At 49.4% G+C, this 24150-nt stretch overlaps 1 protein-coding gene and 1 non-coding gene across 8 annotated transcripts in view; one reads left to right on the top strand and one right to left on the bottom strand.

The window, feature by feature from the left end:
- Positions 1-14925: 14925 nt before the first annotated feature.
- TRNAS-CGA (transfer RNA serine (anticodon CGA)) lies at positions 14926-15007 on the bottom strand. Its single transcript has one exon. It is a non-coding gene; the product is annotated as a tRNA-Ser (tRNA).
- A 137-nt stretch (positions 15008-15144) lies between these two features.
- Positions 15145-24150, top strand: part of SMARCC2 (SWI/SNF related, matrix associated, actin dependent regulator of chromatin subfamily c member 2) — a 209438-nt gene continuing 200432 nt past the window's right edge. For 3 of the 7 annotated variants that reach the window (XM_063952635.1, XM_063952634.1, XM_063952632.1), the window contains exon 1: positions 15146-15546. In XM_063952635.1, coding sequence (XP_063808705.1) covers positions 15436-15546 — 111 coding nt within the window. In that variant the 5' untranslated portion in view covers positions 15146-15435. Of the gene's footprint in view, positions 15547-24150 lie in introns of all 7 variants that reach the window. The other 4 variants (XR_010212139.1, XM_063952633.1, XR_010212175.1 and 1 more) reach the window with 2 other exon arrangements.

Raw genomic sequence — 24150 nt, 5'->3', positions numbered from 1 at the left:
AGGACCCACTAGCCCTTTGGGGAGACAGAGGGAGAGTCTGCCAGCACACACCAAAAAGCGCTATATATGACAGGGATAGCCTTATGATTAAGTGCTCCCTTATAGCTGCTTTTATATTAATATATTGCCATTTATTTTGCCCCCCCTCTCTGTTATACCCTGTTTCTGTAGTGCAGTGCAGGGGAGAGACCTGGGAGCCTTCCTGACCAGCGGAGCTGTGACAGAAAATGGCGCCGTGTGCTGAGGAGATAGGCCCCGCCCCTTTTCCGGCGGGCTCGTCTCCCGCTATTTAGTACATTTAGGCAGGGGTAAATATCTCCATATAGCCTCTGGGGCTATATGTGAGGTATTTTTAGCCTTTTTAAAGGTTTACATTTGCCTCCCAGGGCGCCCCCCCCCAGCGCCCTGCACCCTCAGTGACTGCCGTGTGAAGTGTGCTGAGAGGAAAATGGCGCACAGCTGCAGTGCTGTGCGCTACCTTAAGAAGACTGCAGGAGTCTTCAGCCGCCGATTCTGGACCTCTTCTTGCTTCAGCATCTGTGAGGGGGCCGGCGGCGTGGCTCCGGTGACCATCCAGGCTGTACCTGTGATCGTCCCTCTGGAGCTTCATGTCCAGTAGCCAAGAAGCCAATCCATCCTGCACGCAGGTGAGTTCACTTCTTCTCCCCTCTGTCCCTCGTTGCAGTGATCCTGTTGCCAGCAGGAATCACTGTAAAATAAAAAACCTAAGCTAAACTCTCTAAGCAGCTCTTTATGAGAGCCACCTAGAATTGCACCCTTCTCGGCCGGGCACAAAAATCTAACTGGAGTCTGGAGGAGGGTCATAGGGGGAGGAGCCAGTACACACCACCTGACCTGTAAAAGCTTTACTTTTGTGCCCTGTCTCCTGCGGAGCCGCTATTCCCCATGGTCCTTTCAGGAACCCCAGCATCCACTTAGGACGATAGAGAAATATATATATATAAAATAATAAGATTTTACTTACCGATAAATCTATTTCTCGTAGTCCGTAGTGGATGCTGGGGACTCCGTCAGGACCATGGGGATTAGCGGCTCCGCAGGAGACAGGGCACAAAAATAAAGCTTTAGGATCAGGTGGTGTGCACTGGCTCCTCCCCCTATGACCCTCCTCCAAGCCTCAGTTAGGATACTGTGCCCGGACGAGCGTACACAATAAGGAAGGATTTTGAATCCCGGGTAAGACTCATACCAGCCACACCAATCACACCGTACAACTTGTGATCTGAACCCAGTTAACAGTATGACAACGTAGGAGCCTCTGAACAGACGGCTCACAACAATAACAACCCGATTTTTTTGTAACAATAACTATGTACAAGTATTGCAGACAATCCGCACTTGGGATGGGCGCCCAGCATCCACTACGGACTACGAGAAATAGATTTATCGGTAAGTAAAATCTTATTTTCTCTAACGTCCTAGTGGATGCTGGGGACTCCGTCAGGACCATGGGGATTATACCAAAGCTCCCAAACGGGCGGGAGAGTGCGGATGACTCTGCAGCACCGAATGAGAGAACTCCAGGTCCTCTTTAGCCAGGGTATCAAATTTGTAGAATTTTACAAACGTGTTCTCCCCCCGACCACGTAGTTGCTCGGCAGAGTTGTAATGCCGAGACCCCTCGGGCAGCCGCCCAGGATGAGCCCACCTTCCTTGTGGAATGGGCATTTACATATTTTGGCTGTGGCAGGCCTGCCACATAATGTGCAAGCTGAATTGTACTACACATCCAACTAGCAATCGTCTGCTTAGAAGCAAGAGCACCCAGTTTTTTGGGTGCATACAGGATAACAGCAAGTCAGTTTTCCTGACTCCAGCCGTCCTGGAAACCGATATTTTCAGGGCCCTGACAACATCTAGCAACTTGGAGTCCTCCAAGTCCCTAATAGCCGCAGGTACCACAATAAGCTGGTTCAGGTGAAACGCTGACACCACCTTAGGGAGAAACTGGGGACGAGTCCGCAGCTCTGCCCTGTCCGAATGGACAATCAGATATGGGCTTTTGTGAGACAAAGCCGCCAATTCTGACACTCGCCTGGCCGAGGCCAGGGCCAACATCATGGTCACTTTCCATGTGAGATATTTCAAATCCACAGATTTGAGCGGTATAAACCAATGTGATTTGAGGAATCCCAGCACTACGTTGAGATCCCACAGTGCCACTGGAGGCACAAAAGGGGGTTGTATATGCAGTACTCCCTTGACGAACTTCTGGACTTCAGGAACTGAAGCCAATTCTTTCTGGAAGAAAATCGACAGGGCCGAAATTTGAACCTTAATGGACCCCAATCTGAGGCCCATAGACACTCCTGTTTTCAGGAAATGCAGGAATCGACCGAGTTGAAATTTCTTCGTGGAGCCTTCCTGGCCTCACACCACGCAACATATTTTCGCCACATGTGGTGATAATGTTGTGTGGTCACGTCCTTCCTGGCTTTGACCATGGTAGGAAAGACCTCTTCCGGAATGCCTTTTTCCCTTAGGATCCGGCGTTCAACCGCCATGCCGTCAAACGCAGCCGCGGTAAGTCTTGGAACAGACATGGTACGTGCTGAAGCAAGTCCCTTCTTAGCGGCAGAGGTCATGAGTCCTCTGTGAGTATCTCTTGAAGTTCCGGGTACCAAGTCCTTCTTGGCCAATCCGGAGCCACGAGTACAGTTCTTACTCCTCTACGTCTTATAATTCTCAATACCTTGGGTATGAGAAGCAGAGGAGGAAACACATATACCGACTGGTACGCCCACGGTGTTACCAGAACGTCCACAGCTATTGCCTGAAAGTCTCTTGACCTGGCGCAATACCTGTCCAGTTTTTTGTTCAGGCTGGACGCCATCATGTACACCTTTGGTCTTTCCCAACGGTTCACAATCATGTGGAAAACTTCCCGATGAAGTCCCCACTCTCCCGGGTGGAGGTCATGCCTGCTGAGGAAGTCTGCTTCCCAGTTGTCCACTCCCGGAATGAACACTGCTGACAGTGCTATCACATGATTTTCCGCCCAGCGAAAAATCCTTGCAGTTTTTGCCATTGCCCTCCTGCTTCTTGTGCCGCCCTGTCTGTTTACGTGGGCGGCTGCCGTGATGTTGTCCCACTGGATCAATACCGGCTGACCTTGAAGCAGAGGTCTTGCTAAGCTTAGAGCATCATAAATTGCCCTTAGCTCCAGTATATTTATGTGGAGAAAAGTCTCCAGATTTGATCACACTCCCTGGAAATTTTTTCCCTGTGTGACTGCTCCCCAGCCTCTCAGGCTGGCCTCCGTGGTCACCAGCATCCAATCCTGAATGCCGAATCTGCGGCCCTCTAGAAGATGAGCACTCTGTAACCACCACAGGAGAGACACCCTTGTCCTTGGAGATAGGGTTATCCGCCGATGCATCTGAAGATGCGATCCGGACCATTTGTCCAGCAGATACCACTGAAAAGTTCTTGCGTGGAATCAGGGGTGTATCTACCCATTGGCCAGGATGGCACTCGCCAGGGGCGCCAGGCAAGGAGGGGGCGCCGCCAGGCAGTGCCACCCGCGGCCAAAGGGTAGAAAAGTAGTAATATCAGACTGTACCTGGTGAGAGTCTGTTACTGCTGAAGCGGTGCCGGTGTCCGGCAGCACAGCACTTGTAATCATATTCAAAATAATCTACAGCTCCCAGCAGCCCTTGTTGCTGGGAGCTCCCGGCAGCAAGGGCTGCTGGGAACTGTAGTTTATTTTGAGTCTGATTACAAGTGCGGTGCTGCCGGACACTAGTCTGATCACTAGTGCAGTGTGGTGCTGACGGACACCAGCACCGCGCCGGCAGTAACAGACTCTCACCAGGTACACAGCAATTGTTATATAGCACAGTGCTATAGATCTATTTGTTGTTGAAGATAATAAAATAGTGGCAGTGTTTGGGAGAAGGGACTGTAGTTCCTAGAACACTACACGATTTTCATGCATGTTAGATGTAAGGAAGTAGTAAGTAAGCGAAAACTTTAACTTTAGTGTAATAAAGAAAATACATACCTTACCTATTTCAAGGCCATGTTCAAGGAAATGTATATCAGTTAATTGTATAATTGATCATTTTATCTTGGAAGTGATGGCACCCTGATGTTTTTTCTAACAGGAAGCACTTCTACCATCCAGCTAATGGTGTTTGGTTAATGGCTGGGTCCATTTGAGGCTCATCTCACAGCATATCATTAGCATTTCATTCAGGATGCAGTCAAGATGACGGCGTTTGGCATCCCGGCGGTCGGAAAGCTGATGCCAGCATCCCGAAACTGCTCGGAATGCTGATGCTGGCATCCCAACATAGATAGCGATGCAGAATGCCAAAATCCGGATCGAGTTGGTGCCAAAGTCTCCACTGGCAAGCCGCGTGGGAGGGTTAAGGTTAGGCTGCGGGGGTGGTAGGGTTAGTCTGCAGGGAGGGAGATTAGGATGGGTGGGTTAGGGTTAGACACCACTGAAGAGTCTTGGGGGGGGGGGGTTACGGTCACGGTTTGGGAAGGGTGGGTTAGGGTTGGGGGGAGGGATGGTATAACGTGAATATGAGACACTACTGTCCGGTGTAATGTGAAAAAGGAACACTGCTGTGTGGCATAATTTGATTTGGAAGTACTATTGTGTCCACGCCCTTCCCCCATAAGACCATGCCCCATTTCCAATACTCACACCTTATTTCAAATGTGTGTAGGGGGGGCGGGGCGCCAGCCCCTTACTTTGCCAGGGGCGCTTGGACCCCTAGATACACCCCTGCGTGGAATCTGCCGAATGGAATCGCTTCGTAATAAGCCACCATTTTTCCCAGGACTCTTGTGCAATGATGCACTGACACTTTTCCTGGTTTTAGGAGGTTCCTGACTAGCTCGGATAACTCCCTGGCTTTCTCCTCCGGGAGAAACACCTTTTTCTGGACTGTGTCCAGAATCATCCCTAGGAACAGCAGACGTGTCGTCGGAAACAACTGCGGTTTTGGAATATTTAGAATCCACCCGTGCTGTCGTAGAACTACTTGAGATAGTGCTACTCCGACCTCCAACTGTTCTCTGGACCTTGCTCTTATCAGGAGGTCGTCCATTTTCTTCGAAGAAGAATCATCATTTCGGGCATTACCTTGGTAAAGACCCGGAGTGCCGTGGACAATCCAAACGGCAGCGTCTGAAACTGATAGTGACAGTTCTGTACCACGAACCTGAGATACCCTTGGTGAGAAGGGCAAATTGGAACATGGAGGTAAGCATCCCTGATGTCCCGGGACACCATATAGTCCCCTTCTTCCTGGTTCGCTATCACTGCTCTGAGTGACTCCATCTTGATTTGAACCTTTGTAAGTGTTCAAATATTTCAGATTTAGAATAGGTCTCACCGAGCCTTCTGGTTTCAGTACCACAATATAGTGTGGAATAATACCCCTTTCCTTGTTGTAGGAGGGGTACTTTGATTATCACCTGCTGGGAATACAGCTTGTGAATTGTTTCCAATACTGGCTCCCTGTCGGAGGGAGACGTTGGTAAAGCAGACTTCAGGAACCTGCGAGGGGAAACGTCTCGACTTTCCAATCTGTACCCCTGGGATACTACTTGTAGGATCCAGGGGTCCTGTACGGCTCCAGCGTCATGCTGAGAACTTGGCAGAAGCGGTGGAAGGCTTCTGTTCCTGGGAATGGGCTGCCTGCTGCAGTCTTCTTCCCTTTCCTCTATCCCTGGGCAGATATGCTTATGGGGACGAAAGGACTGAGGCTGAAAAGACGGTGTCTTTTTCTGCATAGATGTGACTTAGGGTAAAAACGGTGGATTTCCCAGCAGTTGCCGTGGCCACCAGGTCCGATGGACCGACCCCAAATAACTCCTCCCCTTTATACGGCAATACATCTTTGTGCCGTTTGGAATCTGCATCACCTGACCACTGTCGTGTCCATAAACATCTTATTGGCAGATATGGACATCGCACTTACTCTTGATGCCAGAGTGCAAATATCCCTCTGTGCATCTCGCATATATAGAAATGCATTTTTTAAATGCTCTATAGTAAATAAAATACTGTCCCTGTCAAGGGTATCAATATTTTCAGTCAGGGAATCCGACCAAGCCACCCCCGCGCTGCACATCCAGGCTGAGGCGATCGCTGGTCGCAGTATAACACCAGTATGTGTGTATATACTTTTTAGGATATTTTCCAGCCTCCTATCAGCTGGCTCCTTGAGGGCGGCCGTATCTGGAGACGGTACCGCCACTTGTTTTGATAAGCGTGTGAGCGCCTTATCCACCCTAAGGGGTGTTTCCCAACGCGCCCTAACTTCTGGCGGGAAAGGGTATACCGCCAATAATTTTCTATCGGGGGAACCCCGCGCCTCATCACACACTTCATTTAATTTATCTGATTCAGGAAAAACTATAGGTAGTTTTTCCACACCCCACATAATACCCTTTTTTGTGGTACTTGTAGTATCAGAAATATGTAACACCTCCTTCATTGCCCTTAACAAGTAACGTGTGGCCCTAAAGGAAAATACATTTGTTTCTTCACCGTCGACACTGGAGTCAGTGTCCGTGTCTGTGTCGACCGACTGAGGTAAAATGGGCATTATAACGTCCCTGACGGTGTTTTAGACGCCTGGACAGATACTAATATGTTTGCCGGCCGTCTCATGTCGTCAATCGACTTGCAGCGTGTTGACATTATCACGTAATTCCTTAAATAAGCCATCTATTCCGGTGTCGACTCCCTAGAGAGTGACATCACCATTACAGGCAATTTGCTCCGCCTCCCAACATCGTCCTCATACATGTCGACACACAGGTACCGACACACAGCACACACACAGGGAATGCTCTGATAGAGGACAGGACCCACTAGCCCTTTGGGGAGACAGAGGGAGAGTTTGCCAGCACACACCAAAAACGCTATAATTATACAGGGACAACCTTTATATAAGTGCTTTTCCCTTATAGCATTTTAATATATGTAGTCATATCGCCAAATCAGTGCCCCCCCTCTCTGTTTTAACCCTGCTTCTGTAGTGCAGTGCAGGGGAGAGCCTGGGAGCCTTCCCACCAGCATTTCTGTGAGGGAAAATGGCGCTGTGTGCTGAGGAGAATAGGCCCCGCCCCCTTTTCGGCGGGCTTCTTCTCCCGTTTTTCTGAGACCTGGCAGGGGTTAAATACATCCATATAGCCCCCAGGGGCTATATGTGATGTATATTTAGCCATAAAAAAGGTATTATACATTGCTGCCCAGGGCGCCCCCCCAGCGCCCTGCACCCTCCGTGACCGCTGTGTGAAGTGTGCTGACAACAATGGCGCACAGCTGCAGTGCTGTGCGCTACCTCAGGAAGACTGAAAAGTCTTCTGCCGCCTGCTTCTGGACCTCTTCCATCTTCGGCATCTGCAAGGGGGGTCGGCGGCGCGGCTCCGGGACGAACCCCAGGGTGAAACCTGTGTTCCGACTCCCTCTGGAGCTAATGGTGTCCAGTAGCCTAAGAAGCCAATCCATCCTGCACGCAGGTGAGTTCACTTCTCTCCCCTAAGTCCCTCGATGCAGTGAGCCTGTTGCCAGCAGGACTCACTGAAAATAAAAAACTTAAAAACTTTTTCTAAGCAGCTCTTTAGGAGAGCCACCTAGATTGCACCCTGCTCGGACGGGCACAAAAACCTAACTGAGGCTTGGAGGAGGGTCATAGGGGGAGGAGCCAGTGCACACCACCTGATCCTAAAGCTTTATTTTTGTGCCCTGTCTCCTGCGGAGCCGCTAATCCCCATGGTCCTGACGGAGTCCCCAGCATCCACTAGGACGTTAGAGAAAAGAATTTACTCACCGGTAATTCTATTTCTCGTAGTCCGTAGTGGATGCTGGGAACTCCGTAAGGACCATGGGGAATAGACGGGCTCCGCAGGAGACTGGGCACTCTAAAAGAAAGATTAGGTACTATCTGGTGTGCACTGGCTCCTCCCTCTATGCCCCTCCTCCAGGCCTCAGTTAAGGAAACTGTGCCCGGAAGAGCTGACACAACATGGAAAGGATTTGGAATCCAGAGTAAGACTCATACCAGCCACACCAATCACACCGTACAACTTGTGATAACCATACCCAGTTAACAGTATGAACAACAACGGAGCCTCAGTAACAGATGGCTCATAACAATAACCCTTTAGTTAAGCAATAACTATATACATGTATTGCAGAGAGTCCGCACTTGGGACGGGCGCCCAGCATCCACTACGGACTACGAGAAATAGAATTACCGTGAGTAAATTCTTATTTTCTCTGACGTCCTAGTGGATGCTGGGAACTCCGTAAGGACCATGGGGATTATACCAAAGCTCCCAAACGGGCGGGAAAGTGCGGATGACTCTGCAGCACCGCATGAGCAAACTCAAGGTCCTCCTCAGCCAGGGTATCAAACTTGTAGAACTTAGCAAACTTGTTTGACCCCGACCAAGTAGCAGCTCGGCAAAGCTGTAAAGCCGAGACCCCTCGGGCAGCCGCCCAAGAAGAGCCCACCTTCCTTGTGGAATGTGCTTTCACGATTTTGGATGCGGCAATCCAGCCGCAGAGTGAACCAGCTGAATTGTGCTATAGATCCAGCGAACAATAGTCTGCTTCGAAGCAGGAGCGCCAACCTTGTTGGCTGCATACAGAATAAACAGCGAGTCAGACTTTCTGACTCTCGCCTTTCTGGAAACATAAGTTTTCAAAGCCCGGACTACGTCCAGCAACTTGGAATCCTCCAAGTCCCTAGTAGCCGCAGGCACCACAATAGGCTGGTTCAAATGAAACGATGATACCACCCTAGCAAGAAATTGGGGACGAGTCCTCAATTCTGCCCTGTCCATATGGAAGATCAGATAAGGGTTTTTACATGACAAAACCGCCAATACTGACACACGCCTAGCCGAAGCTAAGGCCAATAGCATGACCACTTTCCACGTGAGATATTTTAGCTCCATGGTCTTAAGTGGCTCAAACCAGTGGGATTTCAGGAAATCCAACACAACGTTAAGATCCCAAGGTGGCACAAAAGGAGGCTGAATATGCAGCACCCCCGGAACAACGTCTGAACTTCAGGCAGTGAAGCCAGTTCATTTTTAGAGAAAATGTATAGGGCCGAAATCTTGACCTTTATGGATCCTAATTTTAGGCCCATAGTCACTCCTGACTGTAGGAAGTGCAGGAATCGACCCCGCTGGAATTCCTCTGTAGGGCCTTCCCGGCCTCACACCAAGCAACCTATTTTCGCCATATACAGTGAAAAAGTCTTGCTGTCACGTCTTTCCTAGCCTTTATCAGCGTAGGAATAACTGCATCGGGAATGCCCTTTTCCGCTAGGATCCGGCGTTCAACCGCCATGCCGTCAAATGCAGCCGCGGTAAATTTTGGAACAGACAGGGCCCCTGTTGCAACATGTCTTGTCTGAGAGGCAGAAGCCCTGAGTCCTCTGAGAGCATTTCCTGCAGCTCCGGGTACCGAGTCCTTCTTGGCCAATTCGGAGCAAAGAATATTGTTTTCACTCCTCCTTTTATTACAATTCTCAGCCCTTGGGTATGAGAGGAAGAGGAGGGAATACAGAGACCGACTGGAACACCCACGGTGTTACTAGTGCGACCACAGCTATCACCTGAGGGTCCCTTGACCCGGCGTAAAACCTTTTTTAGCTTTTTATTGAGGTGGGACGCCATCTAGTCCACCTTAGGCAGTTCCCATCCATTTGCAAACTGCGTGAAGACTTCCTGATGAAGTCCCCACTTTCCCGGGTGGAGGTCGTGCCTGCTGAGGAAGTTTGCTTCCCAGATGTCCACTCCCGGAACGAACACTGCTGACAGTGCGCTTACTTGATTCTCCGCCCAGCGAAGAATTCTGGTGGCTTCTACCCTCGCCACCCTGCTCCTTGTGCCTCCTTGGCGGTTTACATGAACCCCTGCGGTCTGACTGGATCAGAACCGGTTGGTCGCGAAGCAGGATCTCCGCTTGACTTAGGGCGTTGTATATAGCCCTTAGTTCCAGGATATTGATGTGAAGGCAAGTCAGTTGACTTGACCACAGACCTTGGAAATTTCTTCCCTGTGTAACTGCCCCCCACCCTCGGAGGCTTGCATCCGTGGTCACCAGGATCCAGTCCTGAATGCCGAATCTGCGGCCCTCGAGAAGGTGAGAACTCTGCAGCCACCACAGGAGAGACACCCTGGCCCTGGGGGATAGGGTGATTAACCGATGCCTCTGAAGAGGTGATCCGGACCACTTGTCCAGTAAGTCCCATTGGAAGGTCCTCGCATGGAACCTGCCTAAGGGGATGGCCTCGTATGATGCCACCATCCTTCCCAGGACTCGAGTGCAGTGATGCACTGACACCTGTTTTGGTATTAATAGATTCCTGACCAGTGTCATGAGCTCCTGAGCTCTCTCTATCGGGAGATAACCCTTTTCTGGTCTGTGTCTAGGATCGTGCCTAGGAGAGGCAGATGAGCTGTAGGAAACAACTGCGACTTTGGAATATATAGAATCCAGCCGTGTTGCCGTTACACTTCCAGAGAAAGTGATACGCTGTTCAGCAACTGCTCTCTTGATCTCGCTTTTATGAGGAGATCGTCCAAGTACATGATAATAGTGACACCTTGCTTCCGCAGGAGCACAATCATATCCGCCATTACCATGGTGAATATTCTCGGGGCCGTGGAGAGACCAAACGGCAACATCTGAAATTGGTAATGACAATCCCGTACCGCAATTCTGAGATACGCCTAATGAGGTGGATAAATGGGGACCTGAAGGTATGCATCCCTTATGTCCCGATTCACAATAAAGTCTCCCCCTTTTAGGCTTGCACTGACCGCTCTTAGCGATTCCATCTTGAACTTGAACCTTCTCAGGTATATGTTCAGGGATTTTTAATTCAATATGGGTCTGACCAAACCGTCTGGTTTCGGGATTACAACATGGTCTAATAATAACACCCTCTTGTTGAAGGAGGGGACCCTTGACCACCACCTGTTAAAGATACAATTTGTGAATTGCAGATAACACTGGCTCCCTCTCTTGGGGGGAAGCCCGCAGGGCCGTCGGTGAGGGGGCATCTTCTCACAGTCCAGCTTGTATCCCTGAGACACAATATCTATTGCCCAGGGATCGAACAGGGAGTGAACCCACTTGTGGCTGAACTTACGAAGGCGTGTCCCCACCGGGCCTAGCTCCGCCTGTGGAGCCCCAGCGACATTGGTGGATTTTTGTAGGGGCCTGGGAGGACTTCTGTTCCTGGGAACTAGCTGCCCGGCTCTGACAAGAAAGGACGCCCCTCAGACTTTCTTGTTTCTTTATACGAAAGGCTGCATTTATTAATGTCGTGCTTTCTTAGGCTGTGCAGGAATATAAGGCAAACTAGCAGAATTACCTGCTATAGCTGTGGAGACCAGGCCCGAGAACCCTTCTCCACACAATCCTCAGCCTTCCATATGCCTCTTAAGTCGGCATCATCTGTCCAATGCATATTCTACAGGACACGTCAAGCAGAGATCGACATAGCTTTGACTCTAGGACCCAGTATACTCATGTCTCTTTGGGCATGCTTTATAACTATATATCTATCACTTAAGACAGCATCTTTAATATATTTATATTGCATACTAGGGTCTCATCTCTGCTGATAAGGTACCTGTCCACGCTGCCACAGCGCTATAAACCCATGCCGACACAATCGCCGGTCTGGGTAGTATACTAGAATGTGCACGCTATCTGCAGGATCCCTGAGAATAGCAAGTGCTACCGTCTGTGCAAACAGGACACCCCAGGGGAAGATTCTCAACATATCCTGGCCCTAGTGGGGAAAGGATACAGCCTGAGAATTCTCTTGTGGGAAGCTGCCGTCTCTTGTCTGGAGATTCCCGCTCTTTTTCCTCATGAGAGGAGGGAAATTTACCTCAGCATTCTTCCCCTTAAACATGTGTACTCTCGTGTCAGGGACAGATGAGTCATCAGTGATATGCAAATCATCTATTATTTCAATAATCATATATTGAATACCTTATAGCCATCTTGGCTGTAACTTTGCATTATTTGTAGTCGACAGTGGAGTTAAACTCCATGTCGATACCAGTGTTTGTTATTATGGATAGTGAGCATTGAGAGACTCTGAAGGTCTCTGTGACATAGGGACAGACATGGGTAGATTTCCTGTCTGTTCCCTAACCTTTTGTGCAATAAATTCACCTTAGCACTTACACATATCCAAACAGGTGTTGGCGTTGTCGACGGAGACACCCTCTCACACACATATCCGCTCTATCACCTCCTTAGAGGAGCCTTTTACCTCAGACATGTCGACACACGCGTACTGACACACCACACACACAGGGGATGCTCTATTTGAGGACAGTTCCCCCACAAGGCCCTTTGGAGAGACAGAGAGAGAGTATGCCAGCACACACCCCAGCGCTATATAACCCAGGGATTACACTACAACTCAGTGTTTACCCAGTAGCTGCTGTATATACAAATTTTTGCGCCTAAATTTATTGTGCCTCCCCCTCTCTTTTCACCCTTTGTGTACTAGGATACTGCCGGGGAGAGCCTGGGGAGCTTCCTTCCAGCGGAGCTGTGAAGAGAAAATGGCGCTGGTGTGCTGAGGAAGAAGGCCCGGCCCCCTCAGCGGCGGGCTTCTGTCCTGTTTCTGACTAAAAATGGCGGGGGTTTTACACATATACAATTTTACAGACTGTATTATGTGTATATATTGCCAAAAGGTATACTTATTGCTGCCCAGGGCGCCCCCCCCAGCGCCCTGCACCCTACAGTGACCGGAGTGTGTGGTGTGCAGTGGGAGCAATGGCGCACAGCTGCAGTGCTGTGCGCTACCTTAATAAAGACCGGAGTCTTCTGCCGCCGATTTTATCTCCTTCTTCTGTCTTCTGGCTCTGCAAGTGGGACGGCGGCGCGGCTCCGGGAACGGACGATCAAGGTCAGGCCCTGTGTTCGAACCCTCTGGAGCTAATGGTGTCCAGTAGCCTAAGAAGCACAAGCTAGCTGCACGCAGGTAGGTTTGCTTCTCTCCCCTCAGCCCCACGTAGCAGTGAGTCTGTTGCCAGCAGATCTCACTGAAAATAAAAAACCTAACAAATACTTTCTTTCTAGCAAGCTCAGGAGAGCCCACTAGGTGCATCCAGCTCTGGCCGGGCACAGATTCTAACTGAGGTCTGGAGGAGGGGCATAGAGGGAGGAGCCAGTGCATACCAGATAGTACCTAATCTATCTTTTAGAGTGCCCAGTCTCCTGCGGAGCCCGTCTATTCCCCATGGTCCTTACGGAGTTCCCAGCATCCACTAGGACGTCAGAGAAATATATGTATATATATATATAGGTATATATATGTATATATGTATATATATGTATATATATATATGTATATTTGTGTGTGTGTCACTCTATGTATGTATATATATATATATATATATATACCCATATATATGTGTGTGTATATTTATACAGGTTGAGTATCCCATATCCAAATATTCCGAAATACGGAATATTCCGAAATACGGACTTTTTTGAGTGAGACTGAGATAGTGAAACCTTTGTGTTTTGATGGCTCAGTGTACACAAACTTTGTTTAATACTCAAAGTTATTAAAAATATTGTATTAAATGAACTTCAGACTGTGTGTATAAGGTGTATATGAAACATAAATGAATTCTGTGAATGTACACACACTTTGTTTAATGCACAAAGTTATAAAAAATATTGGCTAAAATGACCTTCAGGCTGTGTGTATAAGGTGTATATGAAACATAAATGCCTTCTGTGCTTAGATTTAGGTCCCATCACCATAATATCTCATTATGGTATGCAATTATTCCAAAATACAGAAAAATCCGATATCCAAAATTCCTCTGGTCCCAAGCATTTTGGATAAGGGATACTCAACCTGTATTATACTTTGTAGTGATTACGATTTTAATATTACATTTTAGGGCCCCCCTGTCGTAAGTACCCCAGGCCCCCCAAAGCCTTAATCCAGCTCTGTGTGGGCCCCCTCCTCTCCCGTAGCTGGCATCGCCGCTGTTAGCACTCTGAGCACTAGAGACTCTGGAACAGTGCCAGAGTCTACAGTGCATGCGCAGGTCTCCGAAAAAATTACGCGGTGGCTCCCTATACTATAAGAAATGTCACAATTTCTTTTCCAACCAAACGATACGCTTATAGGGGTCTATTCATGCAGCAGAGAAAAGCCTGTTTTGCGTTAAACAGGGCTTTTCTCTGCCTACTGCAATTCACAGAGCCGGTTACCGTGGAGAAGTCTCTGATTTCTCCAGCGGTACCCCCACTCTGTGCCTGAATCGCATCACCATACCTTTGTATGGTGAGTGCGATTCATGAAGGTGCGGAAAGCTCTGCTTTCCGCTTCTCCATGGAGTTCAGGTTCGCCATCTCAGGACGGCGTAACCTGAACTGTAGTGCAGAGACGTCAGGGAAGCTCAATGCTTTCCTGATCGCTGCTCTGCACCTCGCGCTGGCTCCGCCCCCCGACCTCCCAGCAACCACTGCGGCCTGCCGGGAGGTCAACACCCTGCGCATGCGCAAAGGGACCCGCTGCTGGACCCCGCGCATCGCTGGGAAGGACCGCTGGAGATGACCTCACCGCAGGAGCCCCAGACACCGCAGCGCATCGTCGGAAGGGTGAGTATACATGAATTGCTACTTATTACAGCTATACATCGCATCGAAGCGATGCGATGTATAGTGATAAGTAGCAATTCTGTTTTCGTTTTCTGTATGAATAGACCCCATAGTGTCCTAAGCAGTAACCTGCTATAGCTGTGATGAGAAACACACACTGCTAATGACGAGCTCACTGTACTCTATTGCAGTCTACTGTCATAAATACGTAATTATGCAGCGAAATATTAAAATGTCACCGTCCTGCAAAATATATCACCCGTCACGAACAGGATTCGAACCTGTGCGGGGAAACCCCATTGGATTTCGAGTCCAACGCCTTAACCACTCGGCCACCGTGACTGTCAGCCAACCGCCGGCCGCTGCACCCTGATACAGCTGGAGCCGCCTCCTGCTCGGCCTCAGCTCATTGGTGCAGAGCCCGGCGCAGATTAACCAGCTCCATGCTGCGCAGCAGCGTCCGCATTGTACAACTTGCCAGCATTCTGTACCAGGCACGGCATACTGGGAGTTGTAGTGGACACTGCAAGTCCCAGTATGCCACCCCCCGCTGTTTTTCTAGGCACGCTCTCTTGTAAGGCGGTCCCCGAAAACTGACAACCCAGCATCATCATACCGTCGCCGGCAGAGGCCACTGCTGCGGTTGCACGTCCTGTCGCTAGGTGGCGCCCTGTCTGCATGATCCCCCTGACTGCTGTCTGCTGCGCGGCCGCTAGATGTCGCCTTGATGTTGTTGGTAGCATTGCCGGGCGGTAGGCTGGCGGTAGAAGATGGCGGTGCGGAAGAAGGACGGCGGTCCGAACGTGAAATATTATGAGTCCTCTGACACTATTTCTCAGTTCGACAACGTGCGGCTATGGCTGGGGAAAAACTACAAGAAGGTACCGGAAGGAGAGGCGTAGTGTCCCGAAGGGAACCGGGGTGTATTCCGCTAGTCTCTTCCCCGAGAACAAAGAGCCGGGCCCGGCTAGGGGGTGGGGGAGACACGGCACCGGGGACAGTCGCCGGGGCCCGGGACGCTGCTCTGGCTGCTTCTGACCTCGGCAGTGGCCACAGGGAGCGCTTCCCCCTGCGGCGGCCTGGATCTGCTGGCCCGGCCTGGGCAGCGCTGGGACTGTGTTCGGCCTACAGGCATCCAGATGTCGGGGAACAGCATCGTGCTGAACCCCAGAGGGGCCAATGGGCCCTTCTGACGTCTGTGACAGCCTAACAGCACCCCCCCTGGCTGTCATAGTGACCCTATATACTGAGCACAAATCAGGGCAGCTGCAGTGACTGCTGAGGAATGTGGCCAGATAATCCCATTCACAGGTCTCATGTGTCACTGTCACAGCCCCATGCTGTCACCCTGACCCCACCATGTGTATTCTGTCACAGCACTGATCCCATCACTGTGCCCCATATGTCGCCCTGACCACAACGTGTGTACACTGACAGCACTGATCCCACATGTGTACACTGTCAAAGCACTATTCCCATCACTGTGCTCCATGCTGTCACCCTGACCCCACCATGTGTACGCTGTCACAGCACTGTGTCCCATGATGTCACCCTGACCCCACCATGCATACTCTGTCACAGCACTGATCCATCTCTGCCTCTGCCGCATATGTCGCCTTGACCACAACATGTGTACACTGACAGCACTGATCCCATAGACATGTTTAAACTGTCAAAGCACTGTTCCCATCACTGCTTCATGCTGTTATCCTGACCCCGCCATGTGTGCACTGTCACAGCACTGATCCCATCATTGTGCCCCATATGTCGCCCCGACCACAAGATGTGTACGCTGACAGCACTGATCCCACATGTGTACACTGTTAAAGCACTATTCCAATCACTGTGCCCTATGATGTTGCCCTGTCCCCACCATGTGTACACTGTCACAGCACTGATCCCATCACTGTGCTCCATGGTGTCACCTTGACCCCACTATGTGTACACTGTCACAGCACTGATTCCATCACTGCCCCATATGTCGCCCTGACCAGAACGTGTACACTGACAGCACTGATCCCACATGTGTACACTGTCAAAGCACTATTCCCATCACTGTGCCCCATGATGTCGCCCTGACCCTACTATGTGTACACTCTCACAACACTGATCCCATCACTGTGCCCCATACTGTCGCCCTGACACCCCTCCCATGTGTACACTGTCACAGCACTGATCCCATCACTGCTCCATGCTGTCACCCTGACCCCACCATGTGTGTACCAGCACTGTTCCCATCACTGTGCCCCATGTGTACACTGTACCAGCACCAGTCCCACCACTGTGCCACACATGAGCCCAATGTTATCACTGTCTCAGTACTAATCCTATATGCCGTCACCCTGACCTCCATGCTGCCGGCTGCTCCCATTAATAGCTCAGCTGTCCTGGCAGGCACTGGCTGTTAAGTCTCCCATAAATCCTGCCATGTGGCAGCTGTCATCACAGTCACTGGCAAACCCCACTCCTATCACCTGCGTAATGCATGTTCCCCACTTCTCTGTAATATTATGCTTCTTGAATGGGTCTGACCAGTCAGATGTGTTTGTGTTCACCAGGTGCCCTAGATGTGCTTAGTAGATGCTGATTATAATGACTAGCATGCAATGTTACGCCGGGTACATGCCTAAAGGTTTATCTGTCCAATCTGTGGCAGGAACAAAAATCTGGTTATGTGTGGGAGCAAATCAACCATTTGCTAGTCACAAACCCTGGAAAACGGACAAAAATGATTGGATTCATTTGTTAAATCAAACCGATTTAACTAGTTTGTCTGAACAACCAGTGTCTGTTTTCCAGTGTTTGGGAGCAGATGGTCGATTGTCATTTGCTCCCATACATTACCAGATTTTTGTTCCCACCAAACATATTGGACAGATAAATCTTTAGGTGTGTACCCGGCTTTACACAATAGTACATACATTATACCTGTACATGTGTGACCTTTACTGTCTTCTGTTCCTGAAACCCACCCACTGTTAATGGCTAGGTTTATCACATTTGGGTTCACCTCCCTTGCCATTGTATAAGAGAGATTTATGCAGACCATCATGTGAACAGTGGCCATGACCTAGACAGCATGGAGTAAAAGGAGAAAATTGGATTGCAATGTTTACAGGCTGTTGTGTGGCAGGAGCACGTGGATGTGTGATTATAATCCTCAATTACCTCTGACCTGGAGGAGTGAGTCAACTGCATGCATCCCTGCGGCTGCTCACAGCACACACAGCCACGTCTTTCTGCAGTAGTACATCTGATTGTACTGAGGCTTTCTATGAAAAGTGAATAAAAGTAAGCTAGCAGCTATTACTACAATACTCATTTGTTATGGTAGTAGAACATGGATTATATTCTGCAGTTGTTTATATCAAATTAAAGGATGGTTCAATTTTCTGACAACTGTTTTATATTTTACGCCAAAGTATACTTAATACAGTACCGGAGACCTTGAGTTTAGACCACAGGTTCTCAAACCCGGTCCTCAGGATCCCACACAGTTCACATTTTCCAGGTCTCCTCAAGGAATTAAGGGACAGATGTATTAACTTGGAGAAGGAATAAGGAAGTGATAAACCAGTGATAAGTGCAAGGTGATAAATGCACAAGCCAATCAGCTCCAATATGTAAATTAACAGTTAGGAGCTGATTGGCTGGTGTGTTTATCACCTTGCACTTATCACTGGTTTATCACTTCTTTATGCCTTCTCCAGGTTAATACATCTGCCCCTAAGTAAGGAGCCATTATCATGTGACTCCTTGCTGGTTAATCATACCCCTTTCACACCGCAAATATATCCCGGGATATTGCGACCCGGGTCGAGGTGCAGTCTAAAAGCATCACTTTTGAATATCCCTGGTCGAGTAACCCTGCATTTCAACCCGGTATAAAAGCAGTGTTATACACGGGTTGGATCCGGGTTAATGTGCACTCTAAAGTGTCCAACTCAACCCTGCATTCATGTAAAAGTGCTGATTGGCTGTTGTTTGTGTGCCTTGATGATGTCAGCTGCCTGAGCCCTGCTTCACAGGAGAGAACAGAGAGCATTAAGAATTAGGGGTGAGGCAGAGATTGCTAGGCAGCTTACTGCATACCTCCCAACTTATTAAAAGTACAAAGAGGGACATTGGGGCGCACCACGTGCATGCGTGCCTGAAAAGGGGGGGTGGCCTATATGAAAGGAGGCGTGGTCTGGTGGCAGAGCCGCTATCGCAAGTCACGCCCTTTTGTACCGTCACTGAGGGGGCATGCCCAGCGCTCACTGAGCTACTGGCATGCCCCCTCTCCCTCTGTCACTTGTGAATAGACGCTGTGCGCATGCACACAGCGTCTATTCACCGCTGCTATGCAGAGCAGCAGTTACAGGAGCCTCCCAACTGCGCCCCCCCCCCTTCCCCACTGCGGGACACTGCGTCCCGCCGGTGGGACAGTCCCAAAAAAACAGGACTGTCCTGCGAAAATCGGGACATTTTGGAGGTGTGTTATTGGAACAGTTAAAGATGCAATTGTGTATAAAAACATAGATCTGTCAGCCATGATTCCTGCAATGCTGTGATCTGCCCCTCCTACCAGACTCAGTCTAGAAACTGTGCCCGAGGAGACGGACATACTTCGAGAGAAGGAAATACACAGATAGTGGTGAGATTCACACCAGCACACACCTAACAAAAGGAAAGCCAGGCTAACCAACTTGAAACGATTCAGCAACGACTGAACCAACAATACTTAACCAAGTAACAATGCAGGAATTCAAAGCACTGGACGGGCGCCCAGCATCCTCTACGGACTATGAGAAAAGGATTTACCAGTAGGTATATAAAATCCTATTTTCTCTTACATCCTAGAGGATGCTGGGGTTCCATTTAGTACCATGGGGATGTACCAAAGCTCCCAGTACGGGAGGGAGAGTGCTGAGGTTCCTGCAGAACAGATTGACCAAAGAACCCACTTTACGAGTAGAGTGGGCCTGAACAGATTTTGGAATCTGCAATCCTGCCGTAGAATAAGCATACTGGATAGTAAGCCTGATCCAGCGAGAAATCGTCTGCTTAGAAGCAGGACACCCAATCTTGTTGGGATCATAAAGGACAAATAGTGTGTTCGACTTCCTGTGACGAGAAGTTCTCTTCACATATATCTTCAAAGCCCACACAACATCCAAGGACTTTGAGGTAATTGAGGTGTCAGTAGCCCCTGGCACCACAATAGGTTGGTTGATATGAAAAGCTGACACAACCTTTGGAAGAGATTTCTCACGCGTTCTGAGTTCAGCTCTATCCTCATGGAAAATCAAGTAGGGGCTCTTGTGCGACAAAGCCCCCAATTCTGACACACGTCTTGCAGATGCCAATGCCAACAGTGTGACCGCCTTCCAAGTAAGAAACTTTATGTCCACCTCCTGCAAAGGTTCGAACCAATCTGATTGCAGGAACTGCAGCACCACATTAAGATCCCAAGGTGACGTAGGAGGCACAAAGGGTGGTTGGATGGGCAGAACTCCTTTCAAAAATGTCTGAACCTCAGGGAGACCAGCCAATTGTTTCTGGAAGAAAATGGACAAGGCCAAAATCTGGACCTCTATGGAGCCCAAGCGTAGGCCCACATCCACACCTGCTTGCAGAAAGAGGCGAAAACGTCCTAGTTGAAACTCCACCGTAGGAAACTTCTTGGATTCACACCAAGACACATACTTTTTCCAAATCTGATGGTAATGCTTAGACCAGGCTTTCCCAACCACGGTCCTCAAGGCACGCTAACAGTGCATGTTTTAGTGATATCCAGGCTTCAGCACAGGTGACTTAATTAGTAGCTCACTTATTTTGATTTAACCGTCTGTGCTGCAGCCTGGATATCACTAAAACCTGCACTGTTGGTGTGCCTTGAGGACCACGGTTGGGAAAGCCTGGCTTAGACGTTACTCCTTTCCTAGCTTGGATCAGAGTAGGAATGACCTTGTTCGAATGCCCTCCTGAGCTAAGATCTGGCGTTCAACCTCCATGCCTTCAAACGTAGCTGTGGTAAGTCTCGATAGGCGAACGGCCCCTGTTGTAAAGGGTCCTCGCGAAGAGGAAGAGGCCTCGGATCCTCCAGCAGTAATTCCAGAAGATCCGCGTACCAAATCCTCCTTGGCCAGTCTGGAGCAATGAGGATCGCCCGAACTCTTGTTCTTTTTATTAGTTTGAGAATCCTTAAGATTAGTGGAAGTGGAGGGAACACATACACTGACTGGAACACCCACGGAGTTACCAGGGCGTCCACCGCCACTGCTTGTGGGTCCCTTGACCTGGAACAGTACCTCCGACGCTTCTTGTTAAGGCGAGAGGCCATCATGTCTATCTGCGGTACACCCCATCGGCTTGTTACCTCTGCGAACACCTCTGGGTGGAGTCTCCATTCTCCTGGATGGAGATCGTGTCTGCTGAGGAAGCCGCTTCCCAGTTGTCTACTCCCGGAATGAAGATCGCCGACAGCGCCACCGGATATCTTTCTGCCCAGAGGAGGATTCTTGTTACCTCTAACATTGCAGCTCTGCTCTTTGTTCCACCCTGCCTGTTTATGTAGGACACCGCTGTGACGTCCGACTGAACCTGAATGGCTTGATCTTGCAAAAGATGTGCCGCTTGTAGAAGGCCGTTGTATATGGCCCGTAGTTCCAGAACATTTATTGGAAGGATGGATTCCAGACTTGACCATTTTCCTTGGAAGCTTTCCCCCTGGGTGACTGCTCCCCAACCTCTGAGACTTGCATCCGTGATTAGCAGAATCCAATTCCGAATCCCGAACCTGCGGCCCTCGAATAGGTGAGAAGTTTGCAGCCACCAGAGGAGTGAAATTCTGGCTTTCGGCGACAGGCGTATTCGCTGGTGCATATGAAGATGTGATTCTGACCACTTGTCCAGGAGATCCAGCTGGAAGAATCTTGGATGGAATCTTCCGTACTGCAGAGCCTCGTAGGAGGCTACCATCTTTCTCAGAAGGCGAATGCACTGATGAACCGTACCCGGGCTGGCTTCAGGACAACCCGGACCATTGATTGGATCACCAACGCTTTCTCCACTGGTAGAAACACCCTCTGCACTTCCGTGTCGAGTATCATCCCCAGGAAGGGCAGTCTCCTTGGCGGCTCCAAAAAGCAATACTCTGCAACAGCCTCTCCCTGGAAGATGTTTTTATCAGGAGATCGTCCAGATATGGAATTATGTTCACTCCCTGCATGCTGAGGAGGAGCATCATCTCTGCCATGACCTTGGTGAACACCCTCGGTGCTGTGGAGAGGCCAAATGGCAATGTCTGGAACTGATAGTGATAGTCCTGCAGCACAAATCTTAGATAAGCCTGGTGAGGCGGCCAGATCAGAATGTGAAGGTACGTATCCTTGATATCCAGGGATACTAGGATTTCCCCCTCCTCCAGACCTGAGATCACCGCTCTCAGAGACTCCATCTTGAATTTGAATACCCTCAAGTAGGGTTTCAATGACTTTAGGTTTAATATTGGTCTTACCGAACCGTCCGGTTTCGGTACCACACACAGGTTTGAGTAATAACCCTTATGTTTTAGGTGAGGTGGAACTGGAACAATGACATTTGTTTGCACCAATTTTTGAATGGCTTCCCGTAGGATAGCACTTTCTGTCAGCGAAGCTGGTAAGCCTGATTTGAAGAATCTGTGCGGTGGGAGTTCTTGAAATTCCAGACTGTAGCCCTGGGTAACAATATCGTTTACCCAGGGGTCTAGGCATGAAGACGCCCAGACGTGACTGAAATTTTTTAGTCTCGCCCCCACCGGCCCGATCTCCAGGCTGGGAGGTCCACCATCATGCTAAAAATTTTGAGGAAGCAGAACCTGGTTTCTGTTCCTGGGAACCTGTTGGTGCAGGTTTTCTGGATTTTCCCCGACCTCCTCTAATGAAGGTGGGAGGAGGTTTGGATTTTTTAAATTTTGCTGTCCGAAAGGACTGCAGTGTAGGCGTAGGATAAGATTTCCTAGCCGTTGCTGCTGCTGAGGGAAGAAAGGTCGACTTACCCACAGTCACCGTGGAAATCCACGCATCCAATGCGTCCCCAAATAGGACCTGACCTGTGAAGGGTAGGTTCTCCACACTTTTCTTGGATTCTACATCCGCAGTCCATTGGCGTAGCCAGAGTCCTCTGCGTGCCGAGACTGCCATGGAAGTAGCCCTTGCATTAAGCAGGCCAATGTCCTTCATAGCCTCCACCATGAAACCTGCAGAATCCTGTATGTGACGTGAAAACAAGTCAATGTCACTCCTATCCATAGTATCTAAGTCCTCCAGTAATGTGCCTGACCACTTTACTATGGTTTTAGAAATCCACTCACAAGCAATAGTGGGTCTTAAAGCCACGCCTGTAGCAGTGTATAGTGATTTGAGCGTAGTCTCAGTCTTGCGGTCAGCCGGCTCCTTTAAGGCGGTTTAACCAGGGACAGGTTTTTAACCACCTTTTTTGACAACCTAGATACAGAAGCATCTACTATAGGTGGGTTTTCCCACTTCTTCCTGTCGTCTTCAGGGAAAGGGAAAGCAAGGAGAATTCTTTTAGGAATCTGGAATTTTTTCTCTGGGTTTTTCTTGCATTTTTCAAATAAGGAGTTCAACTCCTTAGAAGCAGGGAAGGTAAGCGAAGATTTCTTATTTACGGTAAAATAAGTTTCCACTTCCTGCTCAGGTACCTTCTCAGAAATATGCAAAACATCCGTAATGGCTTCAATCATTAGTTGCACCCCTTTAGCAAGTGATGCTTCCCCTCCCTGCATATCCCCATCACCGTCCCTGGTATCAGAGTCGGTACCAATGTCAGCTTGCATTATCTGTGCAAGTGTACGTTTTTGCAGGTATGTAGGTGGGGTGTTAGACGAAGTAGTAGGGGCCGAATACTTCAGACCCTCCACAGATTTTCTCAAAAACTGCGTCTCTTTCTCAGTATGTGACATCCTTGTTGAAAACTGGGATATCACTTAAAGAATCCACCCATGCGGGTTCGGCTGAGAAAGTACATTGCAGTCCTGAGTACATGGAATAGACTCCTCAGGAGAGGATAAACACTCTGCAGCACAGGACACAGAGTCCTTAGACATGGTAATGTGGGATATGTACACTCACACACACATACAGACAAATGTCAAACAGTTTCCCCCAGAGTACCTTCAGAGAGTCACAGAGTATAAGGAGCCAGCCACACTGCACCCCAGTAGGCTATTATTATAAAAGCCCGGCGCCTACTAGCTAACCTTAATAGGCTAGTTAGTACTGATATCCCACTCCCCCCCTGTCTATAACACCCTGGTACCGTAGAGGTATTGCTGGAGTTATGTGGAGGGCAGCGCTCCCTGTCAGCGTGTTCCTGTTATCTGCAGGGAGAAAATAGCGCTGGTGAGTGCTGGATCCGCTCTGAGAGGAAGCCCCGCCCCCTGTAATGGCGCGCGGCTTCCTGCACTTATTCTTTATACTGGCCTGAGGATTTTTTGC

Source organism: Pseudophryne corroboree, chromosome 2 (genome assembly GCF_028390025.1).
Source record: "Pseudophryne corroboree isolate aPseCor3 chromosome 2, aPseCor3.hap2, whole genome shotgun sequence".
NCBI lineage: Eukaryota > Metazoa > Chordata > Amphibia > Anura > Myobatrachidae > Pseudophryne > Pseudophryne corroboree.
This window is presented reverse-complemented; position numbering and strand designations above follow the sequence as displayed.